At 45.3% G+C, this 14069-nt stretch overlaps 2 protein-coding genes across 6 annotated transcripts in view; one reads left to right on the top strand and one right to left on the bottom strand.

The window, feature by feature from the left end:
- Positions 1–7746, top strand: part of DHX57 (DExH-box helicase 57) — a 54040-nt gene extending 46294 nt beyond the window's left edge. For all 4 annotated transcript variants that reach the window (XM_077764243.1, XM_077764246.1, XM_077764244.1 and 1 more), the window contains exons 20-24: positions 452–586; positions 1477–1551; positions 2198–2332; positions 5123–5323; positions 7269–7746. In XM_077764243.1, the coding sequence (XP_077620369.1) occupies positions 452–586; positions 1477–1551; positions 2198–2332; positions 5123–5323; positions 7269–7412 (690 nt within the window). In that variant the 3' untranslated portion in view covers positions 7413–7746. The remainder of the gene's footprint in view (positions 1–451; positions 587–1476; positions 1552–2197; positions 2333–5122; positions 5324–7268) is intronic.
- Positions 592–14069, bottom strand: part of GEMIN6 (gem nuclear organelle associated protein 6) — a 27051-nt gene continuing 13573 nt past the window's right edge. Inside the window, exons 4-7 of one of the 2 annotated variants that reach the window (XM_077764252.1) lie at positions 8324–8365; positions 4229–4347; positions 2190–2371; positions 592–728 (exon numbers count right to left, since the gene is read on the bottom strand). The gene's annotated coding sequence lies outside the window, so the exon portion shown is untranslated. The remainder of the gene's footprint in view (positions 729–2189; positions 2372–4228; positions 4348–8323; positions 8366–14069) is intronic. The other variant, XM_077764253.1, reaches the window with a different exon arrangement.

Here is a 14069-nt window from a genome sequence, read left to right on the forward strand (position 1 = left end):
AAGAGCACTCTGACCACTCTAGGCTCCGGTCAGGAGCTACCAGAGTCTAAGCACAAATGCAAGCAGGAAAAAGCAGACAATGTCACAGCACCTTGAGCTGGGGTCAAAGTCAACTACAAACACAGTAAACTGCATTTTTTGCTGTCCTTAGAATTTCCAGGAAGTCAGACGTACCCCAGATCCCATGAATGTGTTTTTTAAAAATGTGATTAAGTCAAATAAATGATCCTTGGGTTTTCTGAAATTGGCGACTTTCTGTGTAACTCTTTCACTCTGTCTGCCAATTTGCCTGAGTGAAAACTGCCCTTCTGGAAATGACCAGACAAGATCATCTTCATCCTGATTTGATCAACCCAGATGAGCCTCATTACTACCCACTGAAGCAAACACACTGCAGTTACCTTTGATTTGCTGAGACCTGTGCCCCGAGATGGTTTCCCACTTCTTTCAGGAAATGGCCAGCCTAAAGCGGCAATTCACGGAGCTGTTATCGGACATCGGCTTTGTAAAGGAGGGACTCAGAGCAAGGGAAATTGAGAAGAGGGCCCAGGCAGGAGATGGAATCTTGGACGCCACAGGAGAAGAGGTAAAGAATGTGTAGTTAGTGCTTTTATTTCTCTTTAATCAGCACCTAAACATTTGTAGGCATTCTCCACTTAAGCCCTATGAGCAGTGGGGAATGAGTTGTGACATTCTTGATTTTCTCTCCATAAGTCAGGTAAACACTCCTAAAAACAAAAAAGTTTTTATGTTAATTGTCGCTATTTTTTTTAATGTTTTTTTATTTATTTTTGAGGGAGAGAGCAAGAGCAGGGGAGAGGCAGAGAGCGCGGGGGGGGGGGGACAGAAGATCTGAGCAGCCTCCACACTGAGAGCAGTGAGCCTGATGCTGGGCTCGAACCCACAAACCCTAAGATCCTGACCTGAGCTGAAGTCGGACACTTAACCGACTGAGCCACCCAGGGCTCCTGTTGCTGCTATTTTTGTTTTTACAATTTCACTCTGGTTCTTGATAAGCCCGTAAGAGGTGAAACATGTTTCAATAATGTTTCCTTAAATCCCACCCGCCTTTTTCCTACCAAGGATAGTTTTTTCTACGACTGTAGGAAGAACGCTTCTTCAAGATGAACTTGACGTCCCGCATTCTCAGTGCAGTTGCACTTTCTGCAGATTATGAACATCTCCTGAACCAGAGTCTCTCTCCTTGGGTCCTTAGGAGCACTGGCTTTGTAGCTACTTTGCAGAGACCCAGAGTTAACTGTGGGCTTCTTGGAGTGGGCCCATTGTACCTATGGTCCAGGAAACCTGTTTTTTCACTTAGAAAGGAAGAATTTTTCTAGCACAAAGATAGAAATGAGGTATTTTAGTTTTGTTTTGTTTTAAGATAGAAATCAAATGAAATGTAATGATAAGTTCCAGGGTACAAGCAGAAGTAGCTACATTACTTATAAGATCAACACTGTCTTTTTCTCGTAGGCAAACTCAAACGCGGAGAACCCCAAGCTGATATCAGCAATGCTGTGTGCCGCCCTTTATCCAAATGTAGTGCAGGTAACAAAACATTTTTCCTGGGTCCTCCCACTTCTTTGAATTGTAGCCAAGGGACATGGATTAAGATATATGCATTAATCATTTTAAAGAGATACATACACACACACACACACACACACACAGCCTTTTAAACTGTGTATACATTCCCAATGCTTCAGTTACCCAAATATGTTAAGATACATTGTTCAAGAACACATTTATCGTATAAAACGAGGTGCTTTTTTTAATCTTTCTGAAATTCCAGAAATTTAAATGGACACAAATGTTATCCTGTGGGCAGCCTGTGCATAACTAGCCTTCTATGTTAGATAGAAACTTGATTCCACTGTAGTTTCCCTTACGGCCTCTACTCTGCACTACGGTTAGATAAGAACAGAATCAAACAAGTCAGTGCTTTGCCCCGGGACCACTTGTGGCCAGCTTTCTAGAAAAGCCTACCTGTATGTGCTATCAGACTTCTACCTGAGTTTTACTTATCCAGTCCTTGCAAAACTTAGAAAGACTGAATTTGTGAGAGTACTAAATTGTTTCTCATTTAGCACTTTGTTAAATGCTCGGTTGACATCAGCTCTGACACATCTTCTGCTCAGTTTCCAGTGGAAGTATATATACATCATGTGTGTGTGTTCTGTGAATACCTGTTTAGGTGAAAAGCCCCGAAGGGAAATTTCACAAGACCAGCACCGGAGCTGTCAGGATGCAGCCGAAGTCAGAGGAGCTGAAGTTTGTCACCAAGAACGATGGATATGTGCACATCCACCCGTCCTCGGTGAACTATCAGGTCGGAATGGCGGGCCTACTCACGTTGCATGGCGCGGGCCTGGGGGGAGCACACAGCCGCGTGTAGTCAGCAGGCCTCGTGGGGAAGGTTGGATAAGCATGAACACACTGGAAATTGGACTGTGTTTGGAAAGACTGTTTCCAGTTCACAAAAATTTTAGATACAAAAAACATGCTCAAGCCTACTTTCAAATGTAAGCTTGTGTCTGCAGTGGTGACTTGGGCAGTCAGGATGAAATTGCACCCCGAAATCCACGCTTTATGAGGGAGGGAAGGACTGTGCTTGCTGCTGGTGTGCCCTCACTTCCTACCCCTCCTGCCTGCCGCTGACACCCTGTCCCCACACCCAACCCGAGTGACCAGAAGCGATGTGTGACCCTTTGGGGTCCACCCCCAGCCCTCCTCCCACCCGACTTGTGTAGTATTAGACACTGCTAGCCTCCCATCCTCTTGAAACCGTCTGTGATGTGTTCTTGCTCCTGAAATACCACTTTCTTCTCTCTCTCTGATCACCACAGTTGCCTCTTTTACTGATTTCTCTTCCCTTGCTCTGAAATAGTGCTCTGTTGGGGCACCTGGGTGGCTCAGTCAGTTAAGCGTCCGACTTCAGCTCAGGTCATGATCTCACAGTACATGGGTTCAAGCCCCACATCGGGCTCTGTGCTGACATCCAGCTCAGAGCCTGGAGCCTGCTTCCGATTCTGTATCTCCCTCTCTCTCTGACCTTCCCCGCTCACGCTCGCTCGCTCTCTCAGAAATAAATAAAAAACATTAAAAAAATTTTTTTAACATTAAAAAAAAATAGTGCTCTGTCCCTGGTCCTCATTTTCTCAGGGCGGTGTGCTTACTCTTCCCGGACCCGCAACGCACAACACTGTGGTGCCAAACCGCCCCCTGCGGCTGTCACAGAGGCCCCGCTCGCTCTCTGCGCCTGGGCTTGTCCTGAGCCCTCCTGCTGGAAGTCCCCAACCAGACGCCTGCCAGGCACCTCAAACTCCTTCTCTCCCCCTTGGCTCTTCTCTCCTGGGCACCCTGTCTCGCAAATGGCACGTTCCCAGGCGGAAAGGTGCGCTCACAGAGGCCCTGCCACTCTTCGCCTTGCTAGGTCCCTCCGGGTGCCGGGCCCCAGCAGTTCCTCCTTTAATGCGCTCAGGTGCGCCTGCGCCCCTCTCCCCACCGCCCCTGCCTCAGTTCAACCCCAGCATCCGTCTCTTGCCTACAGTGCTGTAATGATCTGACCGCTGGTCCTTTCTCTTTGACCTTTTACAGTACTGCTGCCGGAATTCGGTCATGTCACCCCCTTGCTTAAAACTCTTCATATGTGGAGTCTCCTACATACTCCCATCCGACCCTTCCCGCCTGCCGTGTCCCCCACCATTCCTCCCTCCGTCATTCTGCGCGCCGTGACACACAACACACTCCCTCGGAGCCGGGAATGACACTCCCATTCTCCGCCGGCTCCTGCCCTGCCTGTCCTTGGAGCTTCCATTAAAAACCACCTCCCCGGGGTCCCTTCCCCTCGAAGTTGCTCTTTACTTCTGTTCCACCAGCATGAGGTGTGCATTTTGTCCACTGTGCACTTATCCCATTATTTTATGGTTTGTGGTACATCTCCTTCACGGAATTATGAAATTCCTAGACTGGAAGTGTGTTCATTTTTATGTCCTCGACGGCTGGCCTGGCCCCTGGCCGAAAGCAGATGCTCAAGAAAGCTCTGAGGGGAGATGGAGGAAAAGGGGACAGGCGGACGGAGGAAGAGGGTCAGAAGTGTTAGGGCTGCTCAGCCCCCTGGAACTACTAAGTAACGTGCCAGCAAAGCATGAAAAGCGCTTCTGAGAGCCCAGAAGAGTTTGAGGACCAGGGGTCTGAGTTAGAGCCACCCCTCTTCCGAGTTTACCGTGACATTTGTGCAGTCCATCCATTCGGTATCTAGCAGCGCCCCCTCTGTGCCGGGCCCGGTTGTGGGTGGATGAACTAGACAGACAGGGTCCTCTGCCCTCGGGAGCTTACGTCCTGCTGAGGAAGACAGGCAAGAAATACATCATCTCAGGTTAGTGACAAATGCTGTCAAGAGAAATAGAACAGAATAAGAGATTTTAGGAGTGATAGGAGAGGGGCCGTTTTGCCCAGAGTGGTCAGGGAAGAACATTCCAGCAGGGAAAATCAGTGCGAGAGCGGCAGATGTTTGGGGACAAGCAGGCACAGGTCAGGTTGTGTGGGACCCTGGGGGCTAAGGTACGGATTTGAGATTTTATTCTTGGGAAGTCACTGGAAGGTTTTGCTTCTGAAAGATAATGGTGGCTGCCGGGTGGGAAAGAGACTGTGAAGATGTGAAACAGGAGCCGGGTGAGCACTTAGGAAGCCAGTGGGCTGTGTGAGCCGATGAGGCTTGGGCTAAGCTGTAGCTATGGCAGTGGAGATTGTATTTTAAAAAAAAAACCAACAGGACTTAGTGATTTTTTCGATGGAGAGAGGGGAAAGAGTAGTCGATGGCTTCTCAATTAGGGACACGAACATCCAGGAAGGGTGACATCATTTACTGAGTCGGAGGGGGGCTGGAAAGGAGAGGAAACATCAAGAATTCCTTTTGAGCATAAGTTTGAGATGCTTTTCAGGTGTCCCAAGTGAGACATCAAGAAGGCAGTCGCGTGTACAAGCCTGGCCTCGGGGGGAAAGGTTCGGGCCTGAGACCGTCTGGGGAGCCATGAATGGCCAGGTGGCGCTTCAATCCGGGCAACGGGCGAAGTCCCCTCAGGTTGCCAGTGTCCTCATCCGAGGTTTCCTGTTCCAGGTCAGACACTTTGACAGCCCCTACCTGGTGTACCACGAAAAGATCAAAACCAGCCGGGTGTTCATCCGAGACTGCAGCATGGTGTCCGTGTACCCGCTCGTCCTGTTCGGGGGCGGCCAAGTGAGCGTGCAGCTTCAGAGAGGAGAGTTTGTCGTGTCCTTGGATGATGGCTGGATCCGTTTCGCAGCTGCCTCCCACCAGGTACGGGCTGGCGGGCCTGGCTAGGACGCACAGGCCCCGAGGCGCGTCCCTGCAGGGACTGAGGACAGCAGGGGGAACGGAGAGAGGGTCCTGGGCCGCCGCGGGAGGCCGGGCCTGCAGCCTCAGGGAGAGCCCGGCACGTGCACTGGGAGGGGAGCCCAGGACGGGGTGGTGTGGAAGGCTTCGGCCCGGAGCTGCGGGTGCGATGTCGGACCTTCCTGCCTGTTCAGCAAGTAACACTGCTCTCCAAAGAAAAACCCAAAAATATAGATGAGCAAAAGTAAATAAAAATCGCCCTGATTCCACCACTACCATTAAAAAAAGAAGAGGTAATGGACCTGAGTTATTTATTCTCGGGTCTCACGTGTTCACTATTGGAGCCTCTGCAGAAACCTTTAAGGCAGCGTATACGTTTAACATGTGTATCAGGTAGAGATCTCAGACAGCAAGCAGGAACGCCAACTCAGACGTTAAAGGGAATTTACTGGCACAGTGAACTGTAACATCTAAAGCGGCGCAGTCCAATGAAAATACGTGAGCCACATGTAATTCCAGATTTTCCAGTAGCCACATTTAAAAAACAAAATAGGTGCAGTTCATCTTTATTTTATTTAACCTAACACATCTAAAAAGTTTTACTTTCAACATGCCATCAGTATAAGGATGTATTGAGAGATTTTTAAAAAATTTTTTTAACATTTATTCATTTTTGAGAGACAGAGAGAACAGCATGAGCAGGGGAAGGCCAGAGAGAGAGGGAATCAGAGTCCAAAGGAGGCTTCAGGCTCTGAGCTGTCAGCACAGAGCCCAATGTGGGGCTCAAACCCACTGACCGCAAGATCATGACCTGAGCCGAAGTCGGACACTCAACCCACTGAGCTGCCCAGGTGCCTCGCGATATGTCTCTTTATATACGAGGTGTAAACCCTCACCGCACATCTCAGTTTGAAGCAGCCGTTAGAGGAGCCACCTATGACGAGTGGCCACTGTGCTGCACAGCACAGGGCCGGAAGGCCAGGCAGCTCAGGGACAGAGGCTCATCTGTAGCAGCATGCCGTCCACTGTCTGGAAGGGGAGACATGAAACCTCCTCTCTTAAGCCAATTATTGTGGCCAAAGGAGTGTCATAAACTGTAAGGCCCGGGTTACCTGAGCCACGCACTGTGGCAGAGCTCCAGGCACGAGCCCGTTTGAGTTCTGTCCAAGTGCAGACTGCGCGGTTGCCAGATAGCAGGGGAGGGGCAAAGCATGCCGGGAAGACCTCTCCTGTGCCCGCTCCAGCAGCAGCACGAGCAGAATGCCACAAAGAGCGTGGAGCTATTTCTCCCCACCAAAACATAAAATGTATCCCAAAACTAGAGATTTTTTGGTTTAGCATCTGTCATTAATTCTCTATTTTCCTGCTTCTCCTCTTGGAGCAAATTATAAAAGTTGACCAGACGTTAATATGGAGAAACTATGTAAAAGCCATTCTTCTAGATTTAATCTTTTCTTTAAATGAGATATGGGCATTGAGTGAACATTCCTATAGCTGCATCAAGAAATTTTAAATTTTTTGTTTTATGTTTTATTTATTTTTGAGAGCAAGAGAGAGCATGAGTAGAGGAGGGTCAGAGAGCGAGGGAGACACAATCTGAAACAGGCTCCAGGCTCTGAGCTGTCAGCACAGAGCCCGACGCAGGGCTCGAACTCACAGACTGTGAGATCATGACCTGAGCTGAAGTCAGACGCTTAACGGACCGAGCCACATAGGTGCCCCCGTTAAGAAATTTTAGAAGCACTTTTTGAATAAATTGTGTTTAGTTTCTCCTTCCCCACCCCACATAGGTAAAATTAATACCAGAAATCTAGAATAATGATCATCATCACTGGGACGTGTCCTATAATAACCTCCCCTCCCCCGTTACCCCAAGCACTGCTTACATACATTGCAACTTTCATTTTAGGTGGCTGAATTAGTAAAGGAACTTCGTTGTGAACTTGACCAGCTCCTCCAGGATAAGATAAAAAACCCGAGCATAGATCTGTGTACGTGTCCTCGAGGATCCCGGATCATCAGCACGATTGTGAAACTCGTCACCACACAGTGAAGCTCGGTCTTAGGAGAGTGCTTGCCCCTCCCCTTCCTCTTGCTCACCTGGGAAGTAACAGCAGCACCTCTACCTCCAGCCAGGCCCTGAGCTGGGGCTGCCCGGGTGAAGGTGAAGGAGCAGGAGCCCCGGCTGCCCAGTCAGCCAGGGCGCAGTGCACCCCAGGGGGGCCTTCCCAACGAACCGGGGCTCCCAGCACTATCTGGAGTGTGGGCATGAGGCGGTGAAAAAACCAGCTTGCTTGTCTTTTTCTCTGGGACTGTCCTGGAATGAATGAAATTCACCCAGTAATACACAAGTGAATGTTTAATACAATTCTGTTTTATGCTATGTAGTTTTTTCTCCTGCTTTTTACTGGGGTGAGGGAGGAGCATGAGGAGAAATACCGAATCTTTTTCTCTATCAGAACCGTTCGTCTGAAAGAGGTTAGAACAGAAGGAGGAGGACAAAAAAAAAATCATGTGAGCAAGAAAAATTAAAATTTCATTTTAGGCTATTGGCTACAGCAAACGTGACTTGTGAGGGATTTTTATTTTTACTCATTAAAGGTCAGCCTAAAAAAAACAAACTTGAAGAGCTCTTGTTTATTACAATGCAAGCTGGTCTCATCATTAACATTCTTATTCTTACAGGCAGAACAGTCTAGGTGTCTTCATGCTGTTTTAGGTTTTCCATTTAGGATCTCTGCTCTCTCTCAGGAGCGATCTAATGGCCACCCTCTTCGTTACCCAAAGGGGAATTTTGATGGTGTTCTCAGAGCGGAGTTGGCACGGTCAACGTAGAAAAGGTTGCCATGCTAGTGTCAGATTTACAGCCATAAAAATATCTTCCACGGGACTGCTTATTTTCAACCACCACTTAGGTGAATGGGGAGCCTGCGTTTTAAAAAACCATGAATACATGTACATTACCTCTGGACATTTTTCAGCGTGGCCAGGAAGACTCCTGCAGGGCTGAGTAGAAAAAAATATTCTTGTGTTTGTCTAGCACTCAGGTAGACTCACTATAGATTTCACACTAGAGAGACAATTCAAATGAATCAGCAAAACCACTGCAATGAAGGGCTGTCACTTTTTAAAGGATTTCTGTTCAGTTTTCAGAAAACCTCCAAGACTGTCCAAAACAGTCATTATCAAGCGTGTTTAAAGTTGGTGCACTTGAGGAGCTGAGGTTCTAACTAGTATTTTTAAAAGACATTAATTCATGTCATCACTTTAAATAAAAGACACGCACATGCACGGCACCCACAGCGCTCAAGCTCTGACTTGCTGTGGAAACAGGGCTCCTATTGCAGAACTGCTCAGGCGAAATGAAGGGGAAAACCGCCTAACTCTCTAACACATTTCTTTAAACCAGTGTGGACTCGGTGTTGTGGTGCAGCTCATGCTGGCTGCCTGGGCTGGAGTCATCAGCCCAGGTGGACCTGCGGCTTTCAACACAAGTCCGCAGCATAGCATCCAGCAAGGAGGTAGTTAACAAAACCTTCCATCCAGAAGCTGAGAAATCTCTCCCCTCGGGGCAAGTCATCGTGGGCTGGTCACTTGCAGCCATGCACAGATGCACAAGTCATTTTACAGATGGGCCAGAATGTGGAAAAGACTGGGAAGCCTGGACTGAAGACTCTGAATGATAAAAATCCTCACCCCCAAAACTAAACTTCTTAAGCCCCATCACTAACATCATGAGATAAATGAAACAGAATTACTTCTTTGCAATTAATGATCAGAATGCAGTGTAGCAAGCATTTCGAGGTGACACCGAATTTCTAAGCCCCAACAAGAGAGTTAGCACCTGGGTGGCTCTGTTGGTTAAGCCTCTGAGTCTTGATTTCAGCTCAGGTCATGATCTCGCGGTTCATGGGTTTGAGGCCCACATTGGGTGAGCTGGAGCCCTGCCTCTCTCTCTCTCTGTCTCTCTCTGTCTTTCTCCCCCCCTCACCTCCCTCACCCCCAGATTGATTCTCTCACTGTCTCTCTGCCCCTTGCTTACTCGTGCCCTCTCTCTTTCAAAGAAAAAAAAAAAATCAATTTACTGGATTTTTCCTCCTGTGTTTCAACATATGGCAACAAAAGACAGTAAGCAGTTTGTTTGAAAAGCCAACTTCCTATAAATACCAACAATGTAAATCAGTGGGTATTATTATTCCCCATGCAGAAAATGCAGTTACTGCTGCGTCCTCCAACCTAGGCTTTACTGAAAATGGACTGAAAGAGTTAATTTTCCTTCCAGGGTGAATGAACTTATTTTATAAAGGGGAGATTATCCGGGACTCAAAATAGGATAATGCAGCCAAAAAGACTCATTTTCTTCATGAGAGTCCCCTTTTAATAAGTTTGCCTCATTCCATCCTTGGGTTTCAAATGGTTTCAAAGTATCTGTTAACCTTTTAAGTAAGACTTTATTTGTCCATGTCCTGTCTAATACAGGACCTTATCATGGTCAAGGACTATAAAGAGGTTTTCTCACAGGAGAAAATATAGATTTTGCTTCTTTTAAGCCAGTGGTTCTCAACTAGAGGCAATTTTGCCCCCCCAGGGGACATTTGGCAATATCTGGAGATGGCACAGATGAGTGGGGGTTTTGGAGTGTACTCCTGGCATATAGTGGTTAGAAGCCAGAGATGCTGCTAAATATCCTATAATGCACAGGAGCCGCCACCCCCCCACCAAAACAACAAATGATCCAGTTCACAATGTCAGTAGTGCCAAGGTGGCAAAAATCTATTTAAACAAAATGAGATAGGTAACCACTTAAAAAGTCTGACTATTAATTACTAGTCAGATATAAATTATGCCCAGAGATGTCTCTGAAAGCTATGCCCACAGCAACTCTAATAAACATTTCTGTGTGAATAGGAGCTTATGAGTCCATCACGTTGTTACCAAAATACAGAGTACTTGGGGCATTTGGGGGGCTCAGCCAGTTAAGCATCTGACTGGATTTCGGCTCAGGTCATGATCTCACAGTTGGTGAGATCAAGCCCCTTGTTGGGCTCTGTGCTCATAGCTCCCGGAGCCTGCTTGGGATTCTCTCTCCCTCTCTCAGTCCCTACCCCACCTCCAAATAAATAAATAAACTTTAAAAAAAATAAAAAGGAAAATACAATTTGCATGTGACACTAATACTGCTAACATTTTCCACTACAAAACTCAAGTTCTCACACTCAGGTCCACATTACGATGTTTGAAATACACACACATACACACACGCATGCACATGAATGCATGCACGCACACACACACACACACCCTTACCTTATCTTTATGTTATTTGGACAGAGTCCAACCTAGTAGACTTTGGTCAATATGGTAAAACACAAATAGGGTTTTTAAAAAGAGGGAAAGGAGGATGGGAGTCTATAGCTCTATAGATAGATGACTATAAAATGCTGAACATAAAGCTTAACTAGGAACTATAATTTCAAGGCTCAGTAGCCCTTCTCCTATAGTTTGAACAGAAAAAACAAATCAGTTGGTTTTAGGACTTGATTAGCCAGCTTACCAGACTAAATGTCAAAGATGCATTATGCTCTTTAGAAGTCCGATGTCTTTACAAATCAAGGGCCATATTATACATGGGCACCAAGGGACTATCCCATAAGAGGAGGAAACTAATCCATTGATTATAGACCCAATGCAAAACAATTTGTAATTATAGACATTTTTGTGAATGCTGCCCTTCTGTCTCTGAAATTCACCTATGCACTTTCCTGTTTAAACTCCAGCTGCCCCCATTATTTCTAGCCCATAAATCTTTATACCATCCTTTTCCACAGGAAGCATGGCTAAGATGGATTAATTGAGGCCTGCAATCTGATTAGTTAACAGGGAGGCTGACTGCCCAGTTTATAACTAATGTGTGCTAGTTTGAGACCCAAATTGGGGTTACAGGAAATCCTCCCACACTTATGCTCGTAATTTCAATATAACCAACTTATTTTAAGCTGATGCTATGTGCCAGCCACCCTAGGAATTCAGGATACAAGGATAAACTGGGACACAGGATAAACAATAGAGAAATAAAATTTACTTCAATAAATTCAATCAAGAACATAAATTGCCCCTGCAAGAGCCTCTGAAGGTGGTTGTTGTTGTTTTTTTTAATGTTTTATTTATTTCTAGGAGAGAGAGAGAGAGACAACGTGAGCAGGGGAGGGTCAGAGAGAGAGGGAGTCACAGACTGAAACAGGCTCCAGGCTCTGAGCTGGCAGTCAGCACAGAGCCCGACGCGGGATCATGACCTAAGTGAAAGTCGGACACTTAACCAACTAAGCCACCCAGGCGCCCCTGAAGGTTGTTTTTTTTTAAACTAGACACTTGTATGTCGAAATTAAAAGGAAAGTCACTGAGGTGTCTTGCTGGCTTAGTCAGAAAAGCATGCAACTCTTGATCTGAGTTGTGAGTTCCAGCCCCACACTGGGTGTAGAGATTACTTAAATAAATAAAACTTTTAAAAAGGGGTTACTAATGACTTTGACAACACCTCTAATTCCATTTTGTTGTTGCTGTTTATTTTGAGAGAGAGCGTGCACTGGAGGGGCAGAGAGAGAGGGAAAGAGAGAGAATTCCAAGTAGGCTCCTCACTGTCAGCCCAACCAGCACAGGGCTTGAACTAGTGAACCGTAAGATCATGAGTTGAGCTGAAATCAAGAGTCAGATGCTTAACAGAGCCACTCAAGCGCCCCATCTAAGTCTGCTTTTTAAGGCTCTCATCTCATTCAGCAATTAGGTATGCTTCTTTCAACACTGTAAGGGGAAGAGGGTGAAGAAGGGGGAGAATGAACAAATGAATGAATGAATGAAATATTGTGAGCAACTTCTGCATATTACCCAAAAAGCTGTAGGAAATAAATTTTTTAAGGGGAAGGGAGTGGAGTGAGAAGGGGGAGAATGAATGAATATGTAGATAGGTAGATAGATAGATGATAGATATTGTGAGCAACTTCTGCATATTACCAAAGAAGCTATAGGGAATAAATTTATGGCCTACTCCTTCTTCAAAATGTATTTGGGTGTGTCAAGTAAAGAAAGAGGAACTCAAAAATGTGTGTAAAATAAATGACTTCAGCAAGGCTGCGGGATGCAAGGTCAATATACAAAACTCAACTACTTCTATATAGTAGCAATCAATACTTCAAAAATGAAATTAAGAACCCGATTCCATTCACAATAGCATAAAAACTACCTAGGTATAAATTTAACAAAAGAAGTATAACATTTGCACATTGAAAACCACTTCTGTAAGAAAATTAAAAATTTAAATAAAGAGACATTCTAGTTCATGGAACAGAAGATTCGATATTATCAAGATGACAACTCTCTTCAAGTTGATGCATAGATGCAACAGAATCTCACAGGCAATCTTTTCAGAAAATGACAACCTCATCCAAAATTTATATGGAAATGTAAAGGGTCAGAATACTCGATCTTTAAGAACAAAGTTGGAGGACTTATGCTTAGAGATATCAAATTTTACTGGAAAGCTACAGGAATACGTGTTACTAACGTAAGGGCAGGCCTATACATCACTGGAACAAAACTATAAGCCCAGAAATAAGCTCTTCCAATTTAGGATAGACTGATTTCTTTTTCCTTTTTTAATTTACATCCAAGTTAGTTAGCATATAGTGCAACAATGATTTCAGGAGTAGATTCCTTAATGTCCCTTACCCATTTAGCCCATCCCCCACCCACAACCCCTCTGTTTGTTCTCCATATTTAAGATTCTCTTAGGTTTTGTCCCCCTCCCTGTTTTTATATTATTTTTGCTTCCCTTCCTTTATGTTTCTCTGTTTTGTATCTTAAAGTCTTGTATGAATGAAGTCAAATGATATTTGTCTTTCTCTGACTAATTTCGCTTGGCATAATACCCTCTAGTTCCATCCACATATGTGCAAATGGCAAGATTTCATTCTTTCTGATTGCGGAGTAATACTCGTGTGTGTGTGTGTGTGTGTGTGTGTGTGTGTGTGTATACACCACATCTTCTTTATCCATTCATCCGTTGGTGGACATTTGGGCTCTTTCCATACTTTGGCTATTGTCAATAGCGCTGCTATACAAACTGGGGTGCGTTTGCCCCTTCGAAACTGCACACCTGTATCCCTTGGATAAATACCTAGTAGTGCACTTGCTGGATCATAGGGTAGTTCTATTTTTAATGTTTTGAGGAACCTCCATACTGTTTTCCAGAGTGACTGCACCAGTTTGATTCCCGCCAGCACTGCAAAAGAGATCCTCTTTCTCTGCATCATCACCAACATCTGTTGTTGCCTGAGTTGTTAGTGTTAGCCATTCTGACAGGTGTGAGGTGGTATCTCATTATGGTTTTGATTTGTTGTATATCCCTGATGATGAGTGATGTTGAGCATTTTTTCATGTGTCGGTTGGCCATCTGGATGTCTTCATTGGAGAAGTGTCTATTCATTTCTTTTGCCCCTTTCTTTACTGGATTATTTGTTTTTTGGGTGTTGACTTTGATAAGTTCTTTATAGATTTTGGATACTAACCCTTTAACTGGTATGTTATTTGCAAATATCTTCTCCCATTCCGTCAGTTGCCTTTTAGTTTTGCTGATTGTTTCCTTTGCTGTGCAGAAGATTTTTATCTTGATGAGGTCCCAATAGTTCATTTTTGCTTTTGTTTCCCTTGCCTCTGG

The sequence above is a fragment of the Crocuta crocuta genome, unplaced genomic scaffold (assembly GCF_008692635.1).
Source record: "Crocuta crocuta isolate KB4526 unplaced genomic scaffold, BGI_CrCroc_1.0 scaffold164, whole genome shotgun sequence".
In the NCBI taxonomy this organism is placed as follows: domain Eukaryota; kingdom Metazoa; phylum Chordata; class Mammalia; order Carnivora; family Hyaenidae; genus Crocuta; species Crocuta crocuta.